The following is a 26657-nucleotide window of genomic DNA, read 5'->3' on the forward strand; positions in this document are numbered from 1 at the left end:
AAAATATTTTCGTCAAAACACAGTCACAATCTTAAAACATGTCTCTCAACTATTTAAAATCATTAATTATTCAAATGGGATTTTTAAAAGTTGTTCATGAAGAAAGAAATGTTACCGCGGGAAAGGACGTCGGAATGACGTCATACGTTCACGTCATATTTTCGCACCCATCATCTTAGTAGAAGTTTATTGAGGACGGTACAACAATGTCATTGTGCAGCAACAAATGGAACTGTATCATCGATCTGACCTCGGTTGCGGTAAGTTAACTTTACAGTCACTACCCGGTTGTTGTTATGTTTATGTACATTTTGATATTCACTCGATCGTGCTACTCGGAAATCGCGAGGTTTTGAGCAGCCGTTCACCATTCGGTGTTGTTAGGCTTCCAACAGAGAGTATTCTGTATGTTAAATTTCATTCAGCTATCAATGGCAAGCAGTATGTTCTTAACCAGAGTTCATGTCAGGCGGACCTTTGTCGCTATTGCGTTCAGTTTTCGATCTAGTAAGCGTATGCACAGCTCACAAGCCAGTGACACTTATCGTCATTAATTTTGTTCCCTGTTATTTCTGAAATATATATTTTTTAATTTAACATTACAACTAACTATCAATATTTTAAGCTATGAAACGTTCGCTCACTTCAGTCGGTGGGTGTGTTTGCATCAAACTTAAAACACGAACATGGGGAATCAAAAGTATTCAAATACTTCCTTGTCGACCTGACTGTGGGCTATTAGTTACTGTCATAGTCTAAGTATGTTTTTTAAAATGAATGTTCAGTCAGAAATGACCGAAGCATACTTGGTGATTACGTAACACTGACTAAACTATATGTTAATCATCCGCGTGGTTGTTGTGGTTTTGCTTGTCTAACATTCGATCCACGTTATTTTCAGTAAAAGGATAGATCTATGTTATCTAAGTATAGTGTTTACATTGTCTATTCTTCAATTTTCCGCAAACTAATAAATTTATCATCTTCGGATATGTATATTTCTCTTCTAAACGAGAGCCAGAAATAAACATGTTTCCCGCGCTATAACGGGGCGTTGGTGATGACTGGTCCTCGGTAAAGTTCATTCGGTTTTCGATCACCATATTTGTTCATGATACAGTATTAATTATTCAAATTTACTTAGTCTTTGTTCTGGAAATGTAGACCAATTCAATTTCTTATGGTTTACTTTGTTCGCCGAAACATTTTGCCAATGAGAAAAAAAAAATATAGTGATCGAAAACTGAACGATTCTGGTTACAATGCTCGCAACGAAATCATACTGCAGCAGTAACTTTCGCGTGTAAGACGTGAATCATGTAGCTAGTTACAATAGCTATTTAATATATCAATTCATGTGTGTATTCCAGGTTAGAATGTATAGAAACGCTGTCCAGTAATCCATGTTTGTTGTAAAGGGGCAGAGTTATTTCCAATCCAACTTTATACACGCTGGTGTTAAATCTACACACGTTGACCCCCCAAAACTTTAGGCAATAATTATTACACAATATATTTCAGCATCGGACTAACTAGATTTATATATGCTTGGGGAATCTAGTTCAATTTGTAACTTGTTATAATGTGGAACTTTGTTATTTTCGTTGCAGCAAGGGCGAATATGAGACACAAGGATTCCGGCAGATACAAACAGAAGTGATGGATTTATTGAGGATTACATCAAATAATCCAGGAGCTGTGAATCAGTTAACGTAAGTGCATCTGTTAAATATCATTGTCTATATACTTGTTGGTGACGTTTTGGCTTTTTATTGCAAAAAATGGATTTGTACCTGCACTCAGCCTCTGACCAGCAAGAGTGGTGGGGTTATCGTTGCTATTCAGTGTGATTTGAAACTATTACCAAATTAGGCATTCAAGGATTTCCATTATTTTCCATTGTGTGCCGGTGTCCATCAAACACTTGCATATACATAGGTGCAGGAAGACTTCATTAACTGATTATTGTCTCTTGATTTGACTTTATACACTTACTATACATTTGTTTTCTTTATTTCAGAAAAAATGGATAAAGTCGAAACCAAAGAAGAAGATTCTGAAATAATCTCGAAAAGTGTACGCGTTTTCTGAAAAAATGAATAAAGAGTGTTGATTATATGTCTGCCATTACTTTTTTTATGTTCCTTGTTAAGAGTAACAATGTCTATTTTCCATAGACATGTAACCTTATTGATAACAGTTAGTGTTTTACTGAAAAGTTAAAACCATATCTTGACAGAAAATGTTATTACAACGTTTCCCGAAACATAAACATTCACATGGATAAAACCTTTTCAGAAGCCTTTTTGGTGGTTACTGAATTTTATAACCAAACGTTCATAGAACACGGTGTTTCTGGAACCATACAAATTCATATGAATAAATCGTTTTAAAAACATGATATGTTTAGGGGATGTTTCTTCACATCTATATAATTTGATACACATATAAAATAGTATTCATATATAAATTGTGGCACATGCTATCAAATATGTATTCACCGTGGAGAAGTGAAGTGAGCAACTAAACTAACGGGCAAAATTAAATGATACTAAGTCGAAATCAGTGATATTACAGACGACAAACCACCATTGTGTAAAAGGAAAGTGAATTTTAATAACGGGTGTATGGGCATGTGTATGCACATGCGTGTTACCCATACACCTGTATGGTGTATATGAAGATAAACTTGATATTCGTCAGTACCATTCATATCATTCACATCTAAATGGGCATAACCCTCTATGGGGAAGTATCAATGCCAATGCTAGGGGAAAATCCTTGAAGATTTCATTGGAGATAATAATTTATGCATATTTAATAATGGATCAGCCACATATTTGCATCCCGGTACGGGTACATATTCTGAACTTGATTTATCTCTCTCAGATCCAAATATTTATAATGAGTTTGAATGGTCGGTCCACGATGATCTTTATGTTAGCGACCATTTCCCCACATCTCTCTCTGCAATAAATCCGACTGATGAGCCGCCTGCAACGAGGTGGAATTTTAATAAGGCTAACTAGCGTTTATTTAAGACACTTTGTACTGACGAATTAAAATCTGTCTATTTTGTCAATGATATGGATCCTATTCAGTTATTCTCGGATAAACTGAATCAAATAGCTGATGAAAGTATTCCCAAGTCCTCTGCGACACCACATATTCGTAAACCATGGTTTACTGATGATTGCAAAAAGGCCAGGAAGTGTAGGAAGAAGGCAGAGAAATACTTTCTCCGTCATCCTACAGTTCACAATATAAAATAATGTTAAAATATATAGTGCCAAGGCTCGACGTACTTTTAAAAACATAGGCGACAGTCTTGGAAGAACTTTGTATCAAAGATCAATTCACGTACACCTATGACGAAATTGTGGAACATGATACAGAGAATCAAGGGTAAAGGTACCAAATCTAGTGTTCATCACCTGAAGGATGGACCCAATATAATAACTAATACATCTGACATTGCAAATGAGTTGGGTGAAACTTTAGCTGCACGTGCTTCATCATCAAATTATAATCCTCAATTTCAGAAATATAAATACCGACAAGAAAAAATGAAAATTAAGTTTAATTCTGACAATGGTGAAGACTACAATGAAGTGTTTTCACTACATGAGCTTAATACTGCCTTTGTACAAGCACATGGTACAGCAACAGGAGCTGATAATATCCACTCTCAGCTTTTAAAACATTTACCCAACTCATGACTTGAAACACTTTGAGAATTTTTGATAATATTTGGACAACTGGACATTTTCCTCCTTCGTGGCGTAATGCAATTCTTGTCCCTCTACCTAAGCCTGGCCGGGGTCATACTGATTCATCTCACTATAGACATATTTCATTGACGAGCTGCGTTTGTAAAACCATGGAACACATGGTCAATAATCGACTGGTATGGTGTTTAGACGATCTTATCACGAACATTCAGTGTGTTTTCCGAAAAAATAGAAGTACTATTGACCATTTGGTTCGCTTGGAATCATTCGTTACAAATTCCATTGTAAATAACCAACATGCTGTATCAATCTTTCTCGACCTGGAAAAAGCTTACGATACAACATGGAAACAGGGTATTTTAAACGATTTAAATGACTTTGGTTTGAGAGGTCGTTTACCTCATTTTATATCACAGTTTTTAACTGACAGGCAATTTCAAGTCCGAGTGGGCTCAACCCTGTCTGATCATTACAATCAGGGTGTCCCACAAGGCAGTACTTTGTCTGTCACACTGTTTAGCATCAAGATCAATAGTTTATCAACGGTTTTAAATGATTCAATTGATGGATCATTATTTGTGGATGATTTCAATCTTTCTTGTCGTGGTAAAAATATGCATACTATTGAACGGCAACTGCAGTTATGTTTAAACAACATAAATAAATGGTGTCTTGAAAACGGCTTTAAATTTTCTAAATCAAAAACTAATTGTATACATTTTTGTAGAAAATATAAGCCTCATAAGGACCAAGAACTTTCTTTAAATGGCACACCCATCAAAGTTGTAAAGGAGGCCAAATTCTTGGGCCTAATTTTCTATTTCCCATTTATCATTCCTGCCACAAACACCGTAAATTAAACAATACATAATCTTTTCCGATTCTCTTTCGTGTCTTCAGGCTATGAACAATCTTTCTTGTAAACATCCACTTTTATTTGAAATTATTGAATTGTATAATGAGCTTGGCTACTGGCCAATGCGACATCGTCTTTTGTTGGTTACCCAGCCATGTTGGCATTTCTGGGAACACAATGACCGATCTTGCTGCTAAGGCAGCACTCAACAAATCTGTGACACCACTTCTTGATCTCATACTCTGATTACAAAGCTAGCATTAGAACCTACATCCGGGATCTGATGCAGAAGAAGTGGGACACTCAAGTTGGGATAAATAAATTACATGCTATAAAACCCTATATCGGTTACACCTACTTGGGTTGTCAGTCCAGATTTGAAGAGGTCATCATGCGACGATGTCGTATTGGCCACACAAGATATACTCATGAGTACCTATTGAAAGGTGAGGGTCCTCCGTTTTGTATCCCTTGTGATGAAAGAATCACGGTCAAGCATGTCCTGCTTGACTGAGTGGCATATTCCACCACAACGGATATCTATTTAAAATCCCGAACTATGAAGGATCTTTTTACTAATGTAAGTTCTCATTTAATTATTGCATTTTTAAAATAATTCTTAAATGATTTGTAAATAGATACATATTTTTTTACTGGTAGTTTAGATTAGTAACTGAGATTGTTAGTGGCTGTACCCTCAAAGGGGGTGAAGTAGCGTAAAAGTATTGTCCTCCTGAGAGGGTACGTAATTTCCCGAAACATTCAAAGGAAATTTAATTTACCAGCTGTTTTAAATGTAGTATTTTTGTTATTTTAAATTTCGGCTAAATCTTCCTACCATCGCCAGCGGCTGAAGGGATGATATAAATCCAGCTAGGGTCCATGCAGGTAGCAAAAGTAATGTAAGTCCCCATGGTCCCTAGTTTGGTGATCTACCTTCAGTTGTTGGCGATCTATAGCCAGTTTGTATATTGTATTGTCCAAATAGTGCTATTAGTTTTAACTTTCCACACTAGATTTATTTGTAATTGTGATATTCTAGTTGTTTTACTGTCCTTTGAAGACAGGTTTTTCTAATATACATATATTACATTCAATGACAAATATGTTCTCTTCACGATATGGCTGAAATATTGCCGAGGTGACGTTAAAGTTTAACTCACTCACTCATTGTACTGAACTATTTATCGTATCGCAGTAAAACAGTGTTAATGTAAGAATACAACTGTTTCTTATGTAAATATTTCGTCGCTGTTTCTTGGTTTCACAGGGGACTGGTTGCCTAAAGGTTTCGGGTTAAGTTATTGTTTCAATTCGGATGTCGACACCTAATAGTGAAACGAATATTTGGTGTCATGACTACTCTGGGGGATAAACGATTTAGTGAAGACTCATCCCCTTGTTTCATGAGAATATCTAAAAAATATGCATTATCCCAAACATTGTTTATTGAGACTATTAATTTTGTTTTCATTAATAATAGTAATAATAGTAATAGTCCGCTTATATGGCGCTCATATCCAGGCGCATTGCCTGCTTACGGCGCTACGTACATTACAATCATTGATGATTGTACTGTAAACCGAAAAGAGCCACACGACCCTTAGTCATGCGAATGCGTTTTATTCAGAAGAAACACAATCAGATACAATATGCTAGTATTGTTTTTATTAGATTCCGACGACAACACGGATCATGTCCAGTACCGTAGAAGATATTACAGACCCAATGGTTGCAAAGACAACGGGGCATCCTCAAGGATTAGGCAGAAGTAAACCAGGACCACAAAGAAAATCGTGGCACAGACACCTGGATTACATGCTGACAATGGTGGGCTACAGTGTCGGGTTAAACAATCTGCTCAGGTTCCCCTATATCTGCAACAGGAACGGTGGAGGTAAGCATGATATCTTTTATCTTCTGTTATTTTTATTATAGGATATTTATATAGCGCACATATCCACGCAACTAGTACATGCTCACGGCGCTGGTATTCTTTTTCATAGGATGTCAATCTCAACGGCACATCGTATTATCAATCTCAACTCCCCGGGGAGCACACATCTCTTGCAGTCACTAGGCGCACCGAGTTATTGCGACTTTCACATCCTTACGAGGTACCCATTCACAGCTTGGTGGACTGGGACACATAGTCACAGTACTTTGTCCGAGTTTACTGCACGTTGCTGTACCCGCAACTAGGTGTTTGCACGTATTCATGTGGCCACCATCTGGTCATATACGAACGGATTCGTGGGTTCTTTTAAGCGCACAGGGTTGTGTGCTCTACAGTAGGGGTTGTGACAACACTGAAAGAGTCTGCACACAAAGTTGACACCAAGGTTTTTACATCCGGTCACAGGTGGGCTCGATCCCAAAACCTCGAGCTAGCTGGATCACTAGCCTGGCGCCTTGGCCAGTTCGCCCACCATGCCCCATGTCAGGTTTTAATGCAGTGTACAAAAGAGACACAAGGAATAATAATAATAATGTCAACGCGTACATGTGTCGACAGGAGAACTAGCTCAGAATTCGGATGAACAATACGTTGACAGAGACGAAGGATAAATTGAGTTCAAACTTCTTTAGTTTGTTACACAAGACATGACAAACAAGTATACAAGACAGTAATGAGCTGGGTTGCCGGTGTAAGATTGAAAACATACCCGCGTTGAAAAGGTACCCGGCGGGTACTTTTTCAACATTGAATTATTACCCGGACTCACTTTTCAACGCCCGGGGTCTTTTTTCAACATTGAATATTTACCCGGCTGCTATTGAAAATAAACCCGGATCACGTATTGAAAAGATACCCTCGTTGAATAATGACCCTCGCTGTTTCTACACTGTCAAGTAAGATACGTATGTTAAGATATATACGCGTATGCAACGTACCGGATAGCTGTGGTTTGATGCAATGTGCGAAATAGCCACTGGTCCGCTAGTCCGTGGCTAGTAAAATTCCAGTCGGGCCAGTAAATCTCCACAGTCACTGGGCCGACTGGCAAGTGAACTTTCATGGGGTGATTTTGAAAACATATAATTCTCTCCGACATGTTAACTTATAATATACTTTTAAATCATGCAAGATTATGGCCTGATAAAAATGTTCATCATATTGGCAGCTTAATGATGAAACCCGTGTGTACATTCAAATTTCGGGCTAGTGATATATTTTGTGGGCTAGAAACTTTCAGGTATAGCTTGCCCGACTGGTAAGTACAATTTGGAAACTATTTCGCACACTGGTTGGATGGTGAACATAGACACATTTTAGCTCACCTGGACAAACTTCAGATGAGCTTATGTCGTTGGCTGTATGTCCGTCGTCGGGCGACATCTGTAAACATCATTTCCGAAACTACTTAGCTGAGGCTGAAACTTGACATACATGATCCAAACCAAGAGGACACCAAAGGTTGTTAGAGGCATTCCGATCCAATTTCTGATATGGCGACTACAGCCGCCATATACTGAAAATGCCATTTTCGCTCTTTAGTCCCCAATTTCTGCAGTGAATCAGCTGAAAGTTGATATATCTGTGCCAGATAGCAAACTCAACAGATTTGCTTTACTTCGCCATTTTACCTGTTTGACCTGTTATTCGGCACGGCCGTTAATTTCAGTTATATCTTTAAAACATGTTCTCTGAAACTACTATCTACTTGAGTGATGAAGCTGAACATTTTCATATATCTTCTAGCAATATGTATATGGCCATATTGAAAATGCCATTTTGACTGATTTGTGACTCATTTCTGCAGCAATTCAGCTGGAATTTACTATGTAGGTACTGAATAGTAAGAATCAACAAATATAGTGCGGGTTTTGCTGTGCATCGCATTTTACCTTCATTATAAAATTGCCATCTTGTCTCATAAGTGGCTCATTTTCGCACCGATTCTGCTGGAATTTGTTAAATAGCAATGCGTAACGCATGCATATCATGTTACGGATTTGGCTGTGTGTTTTGTTTTGACCTCTCTCGTTGCGCTAAGCACGTTTCCGTAAACTACAGTGCCGTGGCACAACTGTTTCTGATATAGTTGTGTTATAGGTATGTGTCTCTTTGATTAATTGTATCATGGCAAGAGTACTTTTGTACTGTTGAAAATGGACCAGTAGTATGTTGCACGTTTTATAACGTATGACAGAAGTAACTTTGTCAGCGTTCCTTGAATGTTGTATACCGTGCGTGTCAAATCTCGTAGATTGTAGTAGAATTATAACTTATAGCATGAACTATTTTCAAGAGTAGATGTCCAATTTTGTTAAAAAAATGTTGATCACACGTTCTTTAAAATGTGAATAAAAGCGCACGGACCACAGCTTGTGAAAACCGGGCAAATCCAAAACCGTGTAATCAAAGTATATGACGGATCTCAGACGTCCATGTGTGGTACCCAGCAGTATCTAGGTAATACAACATAATATATGCCTTTTTCGGAATTCGTTCATCATGCATTGTCATTAACTTATTAACTTAAGCCAATATTTCATCGTTCGAACGTAGGAATTAATATAAACTGGAAACGGTCAACATTCTCCATATACTATTGCATTTGGTGTCTGTGGACCGACATTTAAAAACATTTTACATCCTTGTAAGTGAATTGTTTTCAATGCTATCGGATATTTTAGCCCCCCAAGCTTCTGACACGTACAAATATATTGGCTGAATTTGGCTGTCAAATATTAATAAAAATACTTTTATAGGTATTGGTCATAATTTCCTTAAAGATCACATGCAACGTAAAACACAACTTTGCATATTCTGATACCTTTCGGTATGGACTTACTGAACCAAATCATCAAAACTGCAAATTCAGCTTATCAAGTTGAAAAATAACGCGATGAAAAAAAACTCGCGAAATCGGAGTTCAAACGATTCACTAATTTTCCCCCAGCGATTGGGGGAAAAAGTGGTTTCAACAGTTGGGCTGCGCTGCGCTGGGCTACGGTCATAGTCACATTGAAATAGGTTCGCACAGCTTGGAAGCGGGTTGTCCGGTGAATACTCGGTGAAGGCTTTGGTGTGAGCTATTTTCTCATGTTTTGTTGATATTTCACAGGCGCGAGCTTTTTATGTCATGACAGTAGATTACCGATTTAACTGTTTATATAATTTCATTTGTCTATTTCACCACACGTTCTTCTTACCGAGTCACTTTCTCAGTTCGATACTTAAAAGCAGTGTCATTATTTAGCCCTGACAGAATTTCTAACTGTGATATAGAAATGTCGTTGTCACAGACAAAACACATGACATGTTATGATGTCTCTTGATTGCAAAATGTTATACACAAAAAATTAACATGTATTTACAAACCCCAACATCTCTATATATACACACACAATGAGCCGTGAGGGCATCTGCAAATGTTGAACCTGCCGTTACACTTGAGTGCACACCCACCCGCTCTGACTGGGTTCGGTATCCCGGCTGCTTCGTTTCTTGGGAAGTAAAGCCAAATACAAAATATTGCACTTTTGACTTGCGATTGTACGCTTATAATTTTGTTTATATGTTTTTTCATAATCAGCAATGTTTATTATATGTGATGAATAAGTGATAATTGTGTTTTAATTATGTTTGATTTTTTGGTTACATGTGACCTTTAAGTTTATAGCTAATTCCATTTAAGCCTTCTTACTACGAGCTGCAAGCTCTGAGACAACTTGTCTAAGACTACAACTACAAGCGAAAACAAAACCTAGATATTTGTAGCAGTTTACCGCTTCAATGTTTCTCTCATCATAAAGCGAGTTTTCCTTAACCGCTAATTTCCCACCTCTCCTAAAAACAAGATTTTTAGTTTTATCTAAATTTACAGTTAATCACCAGTTATCTGCATACGATTTTAAAGTGTCTAACTGGCACTGAAGACCATCAATAGTATCTGACACAAGAATTACATCATCCGCAAATAACAACGTTAGAATTTCAAGTACATCTGGAAACAATTGGTCTCCATGTTTACCATAATTTGTGATTTCTACAGGGAGTTCATTTATAAACAATGAGGATAACATTGGACTCAACATACAACCCTGCCGTAAACCAAATGTACCGTTAACTCGGATTGAACTCTGACACACGATTTCACCGTTTTATATATACTCATAAGAGCTTGCAACTTTGGTTTACGCCGTATGATGAAAGCAATTTCCAGAGTTTATCTGTATTTACAAAACCAAAAGCTTTTATAAAACCTTCTTCTACACAGATTTTTCTCGATGATAGCATACAATGTGAAGATATGGTAAACAACTGAATAGCCCTTCCGAAAACCAGCTTGAGTTTCAGAAGCTTTATCCATAACATTTGCCCATTTTGTTAGTCTTTCATTTAAAACACAAGTATATATTTTCCCGTGTGAGCTGAGTAAAGGAACTATAATTGCTCTACTCCACATTTGTGGGAAACAACCATTTAAAATATTTTATTGAACATTGCTACTCAAAAGGGCATTATTTTAGATTCACTTGTTTTAATCATTTCTATAAGGACGTTATCAATACCTGGAGATGTACCATTTTTCATATGTTGTATCATATGGATTCAAATCACTGTTTGACTTACCTTTCAATCAACTAAATGTGAAATCCCCTTATAATCAACTAAACGTGAAATCCCCTTATAATCAACTAAACGTTAAATCCCCTTTTTAACGCAATGAGAAATGTGAAATAAACTAATAAATCATGAAGTTTAAACTTAATATGAGGAAACTGTCCATCTAGCAACTGCCAAAATGTTAATGGATAATTCTCTCGACTATGTGTATTTCTATTTCTATTAAATCTATACTTTTCTTGCTAGTTCAACATCTATCACGTGGAGAGAGTTACCCATTAACAACCGTCACTAGCGCCTAAAACTGAAAGTTTTAACATCTTTATCATACGCGGTCGACCTTCGCACGGAATCTCTTGCAGCTAATGTCCTTGCCGCGCGTGTATTTGTGCTATCAAGTACTGTGTCGTGTCCGAGAACATCAGTTCTTCACGGACCCTTCCGAACAGACACTAATTATAAAAAAAATGAAAATCTAGACTTTCGCAAACGTATATTGCTTTCATATGTTATGATTAACATATATTTCAAGTTTGAACAAAATCGGTGAAGAAATGAATATTTTAGAAAGTTCTACCTCTACACTCGTTACATCCGTTACATAAAATACACATGGCGTGACACTCGCGATGCTAGAAACCTGATCGAAACTGGACAGCCCGATTCTTCACAAAATATTGTGTTGAGCTTGTAGGTCATGCTTTTACCTTTCTACTCATCGTATTGAATTTGTCTTACTGCATTTCATATTTGACCACTGACCCTCGCATTAGCACTACCCTCTGCTTTGAAACAACGTCTGGCCTCTCGTCGGTAAACATCGAAAATCTTGAATGTTATTTAAGCCGTTTCGAGACAATAACACATATGCCATTTGTAAACAATAACACATATGCCATTTCCAACACCAACATGTGCGTTGATATTTCGTGTCAGCTCGCTGTTGTCTCGAAATAGTACACACAAAACATGAATCTTAACGACCAAATTGATTGAATATAGTTAGTATTAATGTAGTTTGATTAGGTATAATTCGATGATTTGGTCCCATTTCCTCCTGTTGTATGCTGGAAATAAACTGAAGGCCTAGTAATAGTAACTAGAAAATGGTTGTTACCACATTATGTATTTAATGATAAATAGATCTAACACATTTGAAACACATAACTGATTAATTCGAAAATTTATTTATGCAAAAGTGTAAGTGTGAAAATAATAAAAATAAAGAAGAATATATTTATTATTTTTCATACATCATTTCAATATAACATCCATATCTTTTCTTCCATTTTGCATGGGGTTGATCATGGTGACACAATATAGGCATTGATCTTAAAGTATAACAATAGTCATGGTATGGCAACATCTGCATGATGCTACCGAGAAGTTGATTACACATCGGACCACTGGCGTGTTATCTACTGGATATGGAACATCACATCACTATGATTATATAAAACTGAATGTAACCCTCCAACCCCAGATACAGCAGTGGCTGCTGCAGTTTTTTATGTCATCGGAAAACGGACACATTATGAAATATTAATAGAATGAATCCGATAAACTGTTCACAGACCTACACCATGATTGCAGTAGGTTGTGAAATAATCATGGTTTGAAAAGGTGAAAAATATCTTCACATTTCTCACATCTTGTTTTAACCAGACATATTCAAATCCACGTCTAAACAGAGTATGTTTTATATGAGTAGCCCATATTGTACAGCCAGTGTCGTCCATTAGATAGCATTGGCGAGGCAGTCAATGTTCATCCAAATACAGTAGCCTGCACCAATACTTAATATTTAACCCTTGGTGTACTCAAGTCTGAGAGGGTCTCTGACACAGTCTCCCCAAACCATAGTATTGTTTGTTGTTTTACACATTTTATTCTGTACATCTTCAATAATTTTACAATATGGGGTGCCCTACACTTCTGCACCATAACACACTATAGAGACAATCATAGCATCAACTATCTTAAATATAACTTGGCATTGTATATTTCCAACTTTCTTTTAATACCTGTACAATGTCATATTTGCCTCTTTACTCTGTGTACCATGAGTAGTTTGTGCTTTAGTCCAAATAAGTTTAGGTGGTAACACAATATCCAAATATCATAAAAAGATACAATTTCGAGACACACCATACAATTTTAATTTTTAAAACAAATCACAATAGTGAACTGGTCAACAATTTCAGAGAACATTCTCCAAAATTCAAAGCAAAATCACTGATTGTGTGTTGAAATATAGGTATGTATGCACTGCTGTAAAATATAAAAAAGTAAAGCAAAAAGAGTCCACTGCTGCATTTAATCAAACGTGTTACCTGCTATCTGGCTGAATAATTGTTGATATCAAATTATGTGATTATTGACATGTATCAGATCTATTCTCATATCACCAGGGTTATCATGCTCAAAATGATCAATATATAGTAAATGTATACTCTCATACTGGCTTCAAGCCATAAAAACTGCAGTGCTCAGGACAGGTGTCATAAGTACAAATCACAAATAGTGGAATGTATCTGTCTAAAAAGTTCATCTACAAATATATGTACCTTTATGGCAAGGTATGCATTTTTCGGGTAATCTATTAACATACTGATCATACTGTGTATTTTTATATATTCAGTTTAGTAAAATAATGTGTCAAATTCATTGTATCGAGCAGTATATCTGTGTGTATGTTTGTGTACAGAGAATTTGATTCTCCATGTTTATTGCAATCATAAACATTTCTGAATAATATTGGTATACCTTTGTCATGTTGTTTTGCAAACCGATTCAGACACATAATGTGACAACATTCAGATAACTACCCCCCCCCCTCCTCCCACAACATACATCCCCACCTCCACAAACATATATCCCAGCCAACAACCAGACATCCTACTACTGTACATGCCCATCCCCACAACACCATACATCCCCAACACCTCAACCATACATTCCCACCCACACAAATCTAGATCCCTACCCCCACAACCATGCAGCTCTCACCCCATGTGGTTGGGGGATTTGGGATTTGTGGTCCTTAGGGTGGAGATCTTTGGTTGTGGGGATGGGAATGTGCAGAAGTGGGATATATGGTTGTGGGGATGTAGGTTGTGGGTGTGTGGATTTGTTGTTTTGGGGGTGGTGATGTTTGGTTGTTGGGATGGGAATGTGAGAAGGTGGGATGTTTTCTTGTGGGTGTGGGGATGTAGGGTTGCTGGGGTGGGGGTGTGTGATAATAGGGCTGGGTTTGTATGGTTGTTTGGGCCGGGGTATGGTTGCGGGAGTGGGAATGTGCGGTGGGATGTATTGTTGTGGGTGTGGGGATTGACGTTTGTTCTCACAGGACGCAAGCAATCAGTTATCATCGATGGGGTAAGGTCTGAGAGCAGAGAATTAAGGTATGAAGTGCCACAAGGCTCAGTCCTGGGCCCAATCCTGTTCACTGTATATACCATACCCGTTGGTGATGTAGCCCGAGCCCACAATCTGTCTATGCTGATGACACTCAGCTATATCTCGGATTCAAGCCACAAACTGCATCTTCTGTACAGAATACCCTGCAGACAATAACACATTGCATAGCTGAGATCAAATGTTGGCTGAGGGTAATTTTCTGAAACTGAACGATGACAAAACGGAGATCTCATCATCAGCTCCAAGTTCAAGGTACCTGGAGTTCAAATTGGAGACACGTTTGTTCAACCAGAAAGCCATGCTCGAAATCTAGGTGTCATCTTTGACTCAACATTAAGCACGGAAAATCACCTTAGTAAAATCTGCAAATCTGCAAATTTCCACCTAAGGAACATCAGACAGATTAGTAGGTACATGGACACACCATCAGTAAAATGCCTAATCCATGCATTTGAGACATCACGCCTAGACTACTGCAACAGTGTACTCTATGGAACACAACAGCAGTGCATGGGCACGTTACAGCGTGTTCAAAACACAGCTGCCAGACTCGTAACACGCACACATATGTATGTGCACATAACACCAGTCCTGAAGGATTTACACTGTCTCCCTGTAAAAGACAGCGTTGTATTTAAACTTCTTGTGTTGGTTTACTTGTCCATTAATGGGCTTGCTCCATTCTATCTCCAGGAACTAGTCAACCTTCACAACCTTCAGATCAGCTAGTCAGCAAAGCTGAGATGTTCCATCTGTCCGAACCACATCAAACGGGGACAGAACATTTAGCAGAGCTGGTGCTGTACTCTGGAATAGACTACCTGAAAATGTTAGAAAATTGGAAAATATCAACAGTTTCCGATCTTGTCTCAAAACCATCCTCTTCAAACGAGCATTCGACTAAGCGCCCATGAGCAGGACTCTGGATATGTAGCGCTATACACATATCTAATTTGATTTGATTATTTGTTTGTTGGGGATATATGGTTGTTGGGGTTGGAATGTGCAGGGGTGGGATGTCTGGTTATTGGGGTGGGGATAAGTGGTTGTTGGGGTGAGGATGTATGATTGCTGGGGAGGGGTATGGGTGTGGGGATATGTATGATTGTTGGGGAGGGGGTATGGTTGTATGTGGGGATATGGGGACGTGCGATGTAGGGCTGGGGTGTATGCTTGTAGGGGTGTGGATGTCCAGGCGTTATGTGTCTTGTTGGGGTGGGGGGGATATAGGGGTGGGGTGTAATGTTGTGGGATGAGATGTCTGGTTGTGGTGAAGGAACAAAGTGAAGAGATGTGTGAAAGAAAACAACATAATTGCTTAGTGATGATTATTTACGGCACACAAAAGCAATAAAATAAAATTATTGCAGTTTCATTAGGATAACACTGAATATTGAGAAATGTATGTTTTTATAGCCATGACAACACCAAAAACACTATCACCGTCAGTCACCTATAGGATATCGGATCAATACAGAACAATCTCATAGAAGAGAAGGAATGTGGCCATAGTCCTGTCAATGACATATAAAATCCACATTCATCAATCACGGCTTTTCACCTTTTTGGTAGTGCTAGTGTCGTTTAGGTTTTTGTTCTCGGTATAATTCAAAGGAAATTTATGTTGTACGAAAACTAATGTTGCTATCAAGTTTGATGTTCTGTATACGCCTTAGTGGACAGGTAATAGCGGATTCATATATATACTTCAACTCGTGAAAAGGTCAAATAAAATAAAACCGCAGCTACATTAGAATATCAGTAGATTTTGCATTTAAAAAAGCGTGTATACTTACGTTTTATGTACACCAAGGTGTGCCCCCATTCCTGATGGACGCTCTTCAGGCCCGATTTCTCGAAACAAACTTAAGTCTGAGTTTTGACTTAAGTTAGAGTTTTTACTCAAATTTGAGAAAATGTATTTCCCAGAATGAACTGAAATCGATATAAAACTCAAACATAGTAGAGAATTTGAGTTTGGTGTATAGATTACTTAAGTTGTTTGGGGTGTTTTATATTAAAAATGCAGTTGAGTTAAAAATTCAGCTGTTTCAAATTGTCAAACTCAGTTTGAAATTTGAGTTAAAACTTAAGTTTGTTTCGAGAAATCGGGACACTGGCACATCTGCGTTGTGAGGGACTCTTAGCAGTCCGGATTTGGATTTGAAAAACAGGTTGTCGTTATCCAGATTGAATTTTTCACATTTTCGCCGAAAGTTTGAAAATTTGATTTTTAGACGCCCACTTTGGGTAGTACCTACTGCTTTTGAAATCTTAGATATCCTTGACTTCTTGTTCTTCCACGTTGATTAAAAATGTTGAAATGCAATGACTTTATCAGTGTTATATTCTTTTGAAATGTGTAACATTTTTATACGGACTTGCATCGGCATGATATCAAAGATTTGGATGTTCCCGTCTGGATCTGCGGCGTCTATCAAAGACAGGCACAGTCGTCCAACTAATGATTTATTTCGGTCTCACCGTATGTACAGCATTTTTAACAAAAAATATGTGTACACAAGCCATTCCACACGGAATTGCGAGAGACCATATTAAAACACAAACACGAATCTATTATTAAGTTATATTGCTAGAAATATACATAAATAAGTACATGGGTAAAGAGCTAATCAACGGTGTTTCAATTGGCTACGTACGTTTACAGTGTTAGAAACAGCGAGGGTCATTATTCAACGAGGGTATCTTTTCAATACGTGACCCGGGTTATTTTTCAATAGCAGCCGGGTAATTATTCAATGTTGAAAAAAGACCCCGGGCGTTGAAAAGTGAGTCCGGGTAATAATTCAACGTTGAAAAAGTACCGCGGGGTACTTTTTCAACGTGGGTATGTTTTCAATCTTGCACCGGCTCAGACATAAATGAGGTGAGACGAGTTCCTGTTCAACCTCAGGGCGTTTCCTACGAGAGGCATTATCCTGCTTGCTGTCGTCCCTACACAAACAGTCGGAATACCGGACTCTTTGACAATACAGATGTGAGCATATATACCGTTTTGGACAACATTGGACAGGCATAATCCTTAGGGTCCATTGTACGAATTAGTCTGTGTCATGAGAAGGTGTTTATGAAGGAATGCACATCAGAATTATGTCTACTTTCTTTCAGGAGCTTTCTTGATTCCGTTCATCATTTGTCTTCTGATTGCTGGATTCCCCATGTTTTTCCTGGAGTCAGCAATCTCTCAGTTCTCGGGAAAGGCTGTCCAACAAGTCTGGAGCTTTTGTCCCATGTACCAAGGCCAGTGCACATTTCTGTTGATATGTTTTACCCTTATATTCTATTTTAATGAAATCTGTATTTAGACACACAGTGCATATTGCGCACACTTGATCTATGATACCTAACTTGCACCAGTGAACTGAAACCTGCATTCTGTGTGATGGTTCTTGAACCATATTTTGAGTTGCCTGTATTATTTAGATGGATTACCTTATAACGTTATACCGGGTGAAATCTCAATGCAGGACATGTTAACCCTCTTCGCGAACGCCAAGTGTCATCATTGATTTTCAGGACTCCGGAGATGCGGGTTAGATATTGGTTTTGAGCAACACATGCTTGTCGTAACCGACGACTAACGGGATCGGGAGGTCAGCCTCGCTGATTTGATTGTCACATGCCATCCTATCCCAATTGCGTAGATCGATGTTGACCACTGGATTGTTTGGTCTAGGCTCGATTATTTGCAGACTGACGTCATAAAGCTTGAATACTGCTGAACGCGGCGTTAAACAACAACCAATCAGCTATCCAAAGATATGATCAAATAGACTGGCAAGGATCATAGACAGGTATGCACACTGATGGACAACATTTCCAAACATACATCAACTGTGCATACGTGTAAATATAGCTACATCATCTGGAATACTTGGAAATGAGATCATTACCATCAATACCAATTCTATGAATGCTCATGATGTGACGTTACCCATTAACTCATTCACTTACTCACTCACTCATTTATTATCCTTTTCACTAAGTGGAATCGAAAGATAGTCAGGATTGGGCATTGGTTTTGCACTGACGTTCCACATCAACATGTACACGTACACAATGTGTAAATCTGATGTGTCGCCAATTTGAATGAGTGAAATGGAATTAAAAACATTGATTTCGTTGTACGTAATGTTGTAGTAGACGTTTTGGTACGACAAACACTGAAGCAACAGCAGCAACTGTAAGCAGATAACCAGAATAACCACTGCTTACCGGCGACTGATTTACAATGATTCCGTACACCAGACTCATCGTGAGAGGTTACTCCTTTGATCAGGAATATATTTACTCTCGCTTACAACTGATAAGCGCTTTTTATCTATTGATACTCGACAGTAAAACCAATAAACACACTGTTGCAGATAAGCAGAAGTCACGATCCGCGGTCAAGAGGCGATCGCAACAACTTGCTGACCACCCAAATTGAAATATTGTTAATGCTACAACTGTGTCTCGCTTTACAAAATAGCCATTTAATTCAAGAAAATCAATTGCCATCAATGACACGTTCTTTTCTACAATTTGGATTGTAAACAGTCTTTGTTCGGTTAAACGTTTAAGACGTTCTGGCATTTTTTATGCGCCCTGGCGACCAGCAAAGCTTCCCCAACCATCATATTCAGTTCACGAATTTCGAAATCTTAGAATGGGATGATGGGGTCTTGTTTGACGCCGTATCTCGGCCGCGGATCTTCAATCAAACAGAACACTGGAACAGCTGTCTCGCCTGATCTATTCTGAACCGATGAGAAAATAATTGTGTAACACAGGTGTTCTCTATTCTTCACAATGGGTGGCCAGGAATGGATAACTGACAACATCACAGGGTAATTGTCAATTTATTAAAGATCGATTTAACGTACCTGAGTAGGATACCTGAGTATATGCTGGCTAAAAAGTAGGATTGCAGGTTATTACAGGCATATCGCAATACGCCTTTCCAATGATACCTATTGCAAAGTATTTGCTCAGAACCGGTACATTGGTTAATAAAATGTATGAAGACAACACAGACTTTCATTCACACTGAAGTGTTTCATTGTAATTGATTGGCAAAACAATATACTTTACAAACAATAACCTTTATAAAATAAGAAAATACAGTCCTTAAAATAGAATTTAAATTCCACACATTTGTTAAATATATTTTAGGGCTTTAGTATGTAGGTAAATAGGCTCTGCATGTACAATCAATGTCACTCACTGTCAAACACTGAAGCTCCCAACATATCGCAATACGTATCGGTATACGGGTACCAGAATCGCAATATATTGCAATACAGTTTATTTGTCAATACAGAGCCCTACTAATAAGGGCTCAGTGGTTGATCAGATAAGATAGGGATAGGTTTATTGTGGGGGAAACAGAAATCAAAGGCATAAAGGTAACCCCAAAACGAGGCACGATGGTCCGTATTACAGTGAAAACTATGATTACAGCAGGCAACGTGTGGAGGATAACACATACACGTACAGGGGTGACAATGACAGAGAATTTAATGATCATTTGATAAAGAGAGATATCAAGATTCAAACGGCACCGCCGACTTCAGAGCATATTAACATTCTCCTGGCAAAACTAGATAAGCCATTCGAACAGGTCCAAGGACAGACAATGCGCCAATGAACAGTTGGATCACGATGACATGGCGGTCATAGTGGACTGTCAAACCCAGAGATCAATTAGCTAGTAATAATAGCAATTCTGCGACAGAGAGGTGAGTAAACTGTTGGTCTCCATGAAACTATAGTCATGAATGTTTTAGTAGTTCCTATCAGCTCATCTCCGGTCGGATACTTATGTATCTGAAACTAGGGGCAGTGGGGTAGCCTAGTGGTTAAAGCGTTGGCTCGTCACGCCGAAGACCCGGGTTCGATACCCCACATGGGCACAATGTGTGAAGCCCATTTCTGGTGTCCCCCGCCGTGATATTGCTGGAATATTGCTAAAAGCGGCGTAAAACTAAACTCAGTCAGTCAGTCAGTATATGAAACTATGCAATCTATACGAGAAGCAATTATGTCAGACAGGGGAGATTTTTACAGATCCATATGAAATTGGTAGCAGATGTTATTCTATTCTATTGTATGATGTGCTTCATGCACTTTTGTGCGTTTCAGAACACGCTATGGTTGTTTTCAAGTAATCCGTCTGGCTGACTTAGCCAGTCGTACACTGATGTCAGACAAGATTGCTTGTTTAAAAATGTAATGGGATGACTAAAACACGACCGAGGAGGTTGGTTACGCTTGTAATTGACTTAGTAATATGACTGCAATGGATATTACATCATTATTTCTCCGATTGCCTCTTTGTAAAACCTTCACCTTCCTGGACATGTTAATTCGTACATTACACTCATCTAATATACTGTCACATGATGTAGATATCTGATGCTTGATCTTCCAAAGACTTTGAACGGCATGTAGAAGTGATGCACTTAAACGGTGAATGTCAACTTCTGCATTGTCATTGTTCGTTGCAATAAAGTTGATGCCCATACATCTTCACCTTTTAGTCTTCAAGATCTAACGTTTCTGCTGGATGTAATTCCGGAAGTGACGTCAAGATTATTCTTCCACATTGGTTGCAGAAATAACAAACTCAACAGCGTTACGCTCATAGTAATTATTCTTTGAATTAGGTTAATTAAAAACTAGAATTTGTAGGAATCGATATACTGTCAAAACTGACGTCATTACTGAACAACACCACCAACAAGAATATGTCCATTGACTTTTATTATCAGTAAGAGCTTTCTTTGAAATCCGTTTTTATTTGAAATGTCTCTATGAAACTGATCATGACGGTTGGGATGGGAAATCAAATATGCTGACGACCACGTCCCCTACACCTAACTTGTTACAACATTTGTACCCACGAAACCTGTGAAGGTCCGGTTATAATATTGATCTTCAGTAACCCATACTTGTCGTTAGAGGCGACTAACGGGATCTCAGGTGGTCAGACCTGCTGACTTGGTTGACACATGTCATCGGTTCCCAAATGCGGAGATCGATGCTCATGCTGTTGATCACTTGATTGTCTGGTCCAGGGTTGATTATTTACAGACCGCCGCCATATATACGGCGTAAAACTAGACTCACGCACGCACTCACATACCCCACTCACTCACTCACTCACTCCACTCACTCACTCACTCACTCTCTGGTTCTCCCGCAGAGACTACATCAGCTTTGGACTCAGCATGTAGATATTTTAGAAATAGACACCTTGCAAGGGTGTTCCTTTAACTTTATTCCACCTTTGATCAACTGATCATCAAATACTCTTGATACAGTCGGAATCGTACAGGTGACGCCGAGCATAGAAGTCCTTTGATCAGGGAAAGGTTTTCGCGCTTTGATGTTTCTTATTCAAAGCCCAACGGATGCTTTGTAAAATACAGGTTGGGAACAAAGTTGGATGTTTATACTTTCAACCAAATTGTTCAGGAACACTAAATGTTTTGAAGTAGTATCTTTGTACCATTGCATTCAAATCAATAAGAATACATTTGTGAGTTATGAAAGTGAGGAAGTCTCCTTGTCTTCCACAGGGATTGGCACTGGTTGTGTAGTACTTACATTCCTCTACATGCCTTATTACAACCTGTATCTGGCCTGGCCCATCTACTACATGGTCAAGTCCTGCTCGAGCGTCCTGCCCTGGACAACTTGTGGCAATGACTGGAACACCGACCTGTGTGTAGAAGACTTGAGGAACGTCACCCACAGCAGCAACAACGGCATTTCCCCGACTGTTAACATAACCGTCCCTGTCGCACAGCGTTGGGAAAATGTCACGCTCGCTCACTCGGCGTCTGAGGAATTTTGGCAGTAAGACAGTAACAACCACTACGTATTTTGTTGACTGAGCGATCCTGTGCCTAAATGAGAATTGTGCATTGTACACTCTTAAAAACACTCTCCAGACCTGCATACTGTATTTGAGCCACTCCACTCTCAATTATATATAGTATATTTATGACGACACTGACATCACTGGGTATGCTCTATTGATGACATGTTTCTAACTGAAAGGGTATACACCATTCCTGCTAAACGTCGTGTAAATGGATGTAAGACAGTAATTGTGAACACACCTAACGTCGAACAAGAATTGTTCTGCATTGTTCTGTTATCCCAGATCCAAGAGGCCAAACATACACGTTACAAGTGTGTGGACCTTATTGTGAGGGATATTATGTGTAGACATTATGATGAAAAATAATAACAAGCAATACAACCAACGGAATCCTTCTCAGAACCTTCCAAACGATCTAACCAAAATGCCATTTTAATTACTGTTTATAATGTCATCCAGATATTCATTTGTATACTAGAACTCAACCAGTTTAACGTCCCATTTAATATTTATTACATTTGCATGTCATCTATAATCAAAATCAATTGTATATGCCTGATGAGTGACAAATGAGCACCAATGACAGCGCACATCGCTGACAATGTGATCCCAGGGGCATTAGAAATTCAATGTACTTAAGATATAATCGGTAATTTATTTTATTAGATATATTTTGTTCCATCTCACCTGGCTTCATCCAGCTGGGGATCGAATTATCCATTGCTGTTGTTAATATATTTTATCTATACCATCATGCTGGTTTTGTTAATTCCTATTGAGTCGGTTCTGTGCTGATTAAGGCCAGGCAGAATTGCAGTTTCGTTGTCCTATGGCAGAGCCTTTCTATTTACAGGTACAATGTACTGAGTATCTCGACCGGGTTGGATGACGTGGGGTCTGTACAGTGGCACACAGTTGGGTGCCTCTTTGCATCATATGTGCTCATGTTTCTGTGTCTGATTAATGGAATTAGGTCCGCGGGCAAGGTAAGACATCGCAGAAATCTAGGACTCCTCTCATCTGGGGACAATATGATCAGCTAGAAAGATATATACCCTATGTATATTTACAGACATATGGTTATTGTTTTGAAAAAGGATACGCTGTGAAGTATTCTCTTTGAAACTAGGTTGTGTATGTGACTGCGCTGCTTCCGTACATCCTGCTGCTGTCCATCTTCATCACGACATTGCTAAAGCCTGGAGCCACAGACGGCCTTCTATACTTCCTCGTCCCCGACTTCAAACAACTACTTGACATACAGGTGCGTTACTACTTGACATACGGTTGCGTTACTACTTGACATACGGGTGCATTACTACTTGACATACAGGTGCGTCACTACTTGACATACAGGTGCGTTACTACTTGACATACAGGTGCGTTACTACTTGACATATCGGTGCGTTACTACTTGACATACATATGCGTTACTACTTGACATACAGGTGGGTTACTACTTGACATACAGGTGCTTTACTATTTGACATACAGATGCGTTACTACTTGACATACAGGTGGGTTACTACTTGACATACAGGTGAGTCACTACTTGACATACAGGTGCGTTACTACTTGACATACAGGTGGGTTACTACTTGACATACAGGTGCGTTACTACTTGACATACAGGTGCGTTACTTCTTGACATACAGGTGCGTTACACAGCTTGACATACAGTGCGTCACTGATGATTCCACGCACAGAATATTTCAAACACCGTCAAAGTTGTGTAGATGATATTGCAGACGAACATGCGGATTGTACATTTTCCGCATGATACTTTCTGGCACTGATTTGTCTTATATTCCATTGTGTCTGTGAACACCACATATATACTTCACTGTTCTGATAATCATGTAAAGTATATAACGAACTAGATTTAAATCACACTACTTAAAAACGAAACATGTTTCAATTTCTAGCTTTATTGCTAGTGGCCTACACGCTAGTTTTAATCTATACTAAATAATGTGTTGAAACATGCTCTATGTTTTAATATCGATATAGATGGTTTTATCCCTACAATTGTGATGCCTACCTTACTGTTTTATTGTCCTTTATAGACATATACTGGATAACACATGTTGTTCTCTGCCCGATATGGCTGTAATATTACTGGTGCGATGTAACATTTTAACTCACTCATTTCAGGTATGGCTGGAAGCGTCTTTACAGGTGTTTTATTCACTAGGTCCTGGCTGGGGAATGATAGGCACAGCGGCAAGCTACAAGAAATTCCACGAACCTTGTCTCAGGTTAGTAGCCTCCTTGATTAGTGAGCACATAGGTGAGTGAGTATGGTTTTACAACGCTTTTAGCAATATTCTAGCAATATCACGGCGGAAGACACCAGAAATGGGCTTCACACATTGTACCCATGTGGGGAATCGAACCCGGGTCTTTGACGTGACAAGCTAACGCTTTAACTACTAGGCTACTCCACCGCCCCCCACAGACGTGAAGCATATCGAAGGCATATACTTGACTTAATCTAGAACCCTTTAAATATTTGTCGTATATATAAAATGTGACATTATTTATTGTCCATATCGTTATCACGAAATTCAAGACGATTCTCCAGCAATGGTATCTTATCAAGGTTTGACATTGCTCACTGGAAAATATAATTTTACAGAGACTGCCTCATACTGACCATGGTATCGGAGGGAACCAGCATCTTTTGTGGCCTGGTGACGTTCGCTGTTCTTGGAGTGATGGCACATAAAACAGGTGTCCCCATTGCGAAGGTAGTTTCGACAGGTAGGCGAGTCAGGAGCTGCGGGTTGTGCGGCAAGTTCATATTGATCCATCCATAAAATCTTCACTGCTTTACCTTTTACGTCCAATGTAAGCGTGAATATCTTTACTCCTGATGAAAGATCGCTATATCAACAATAAATTGAGAAAAAAACCTATCAACGTCTTAATACATTCATGTCTTGTTTCTGCCAACAATCCGATAAATTCCTGATTTTTCTCAATTCTGGAACAGAGCAAGTAAGCATATATTTGAAGACCTCAATGTTATCGAAAGTCAAAGTAGGTCTTTCCTCCAACTCATTGTGTCTCCCCACCATTGCCACTATAATATGGAGTTATACATGTTTGTGGAACATATCTGCATGTCGTAGAGACAAGAATTGAGAACTTTAACAACCTAAATATGCCTTGTATGATTCTTATTTTTTCATTCAGTAAACTTTGTGAAACATTTACTCTAATTGGAAAGGTTAAAAAATCAATTGTCAGGCAGAGTTAAGCACCATAGCCTTACTGAGAGTTCCGACACAACTGCTTTGCAAACAGAATGTAATAAACTTATATATGCATATATATGCGACTTGGCACTAACTACTTATCCCAATTGCGTAGATTGATGCTCATGCTGTTGATCACTGGATTGTCTGGTCCAGACTCGATTATTTACAGACCGCCGCCATATTGCTGGAATAGTGCTGAGTACGGCGTTAACCAACAAACCTACCATCTAACTGTATGTGTCATATCCTTGGTTAGTAATATTTTCTATGAATGACTATATTTGTGCTCAAGGTCCAGGTTTGGGATTTGTAACCTATCCGGACGCGCTAGCCCAACTTCCGGTCCCTCAGCTGTGGTCATTCCTGTTCTTTCTGATGTTGTTGATGGTTGGCTTAGATTCTGAGGTATGAAAGAATAACAGGAACGGGTGTGTAGATAAATGTGTATGTATATAGTATAGTGTATAATTCACAGGCCATAGGACCGGCGAATATCAGGGCTACAGTTGGTCTTCGGCAACATCTGTGACTGGTATAAGTAGACATGACATGATCGGCTGGTCAGGCCTGCTGACATCGTCTATGTATGTCATCGTATCCCGAACCCGTGAAGGTCCGGGTTAGAATTGGCCTTCAGTAACCAATGCTTGTCGTAAGAGGCGACTAACAGGCTCTCTGGCTTGGTTGACACATGTCATCGGTTCCAATTGCGCAGATCAATGCTCATGCAGTTGATCACTGTATTGTCTGGTCCATACTCGATTATTTACAGACCGCCGCCATATAGCTGGAATAAAACTACATTCACTCACTCATCCCGATTGCGGAGATGAATGAGCATAATATGAATCACTTGTCTGATATCGAATCGAGTATTTGTAGACTGCTGTCATATATTTACGGACCACTAGCCGATCAA

At 38.8% G+C, this 26657-nt stretch overlaps 1 protein-coding gene and 1 long non-coding RNA gene across 2 annotated transcripts; both read left to right on the plus strand.

Moving 5' to 3' along the window:
• Positions 1-179: 179 nt before the first annotated feature.
• Positions 180-2085, plus strand: LOC124265479. Its single transcript, XR_006895465.1, has 3 exons — positions 180-260; positions 1611-1712; positions 2021-2085. It is a non-coding gene; the product is annotated as an uncharacterized LOC124265479 (long non-coding RNA).
• A 20120-nt stretch (positions 2086-22205) lies between these two features.
• Positions 22206-26149, plus strand: LOC124265529 (sodium- and chloride-dependent creatine transporter 1-like). Its single transcript, XM_046700319.1, has 6 exons — positions 22206-22447; positions 23329-23461; positions 23605-23739; positions 24630-24733; positions 25114-25238; positions 26031-26149. The coding sequence occupies exons 1-6, from the start codon at positions 22206-22208 to the stop codon at positions 26147-26149; spliced, it is 858 nt and encodes a 285-aa protein (XP_046556275.1).
• Positions 26150-26657: the final 508 nt, after the last annotated feature.

This window comes from Haliotis rubra, unplaced genomic scaffold (assembly GCF_003918875.1).
Source record: "Haliotis rubra isolate DU_JTF1 unplaced genomic scaffold, ASM391887v1 Scf1213, whole genome shotgun sequence".
NCBI classification, from domain to species: Eukaryota; Metazoa; Mollusca; class Gastropoda; order Lepetellida; family Haliotidae; genus Haliotis; species Haliotis rubra.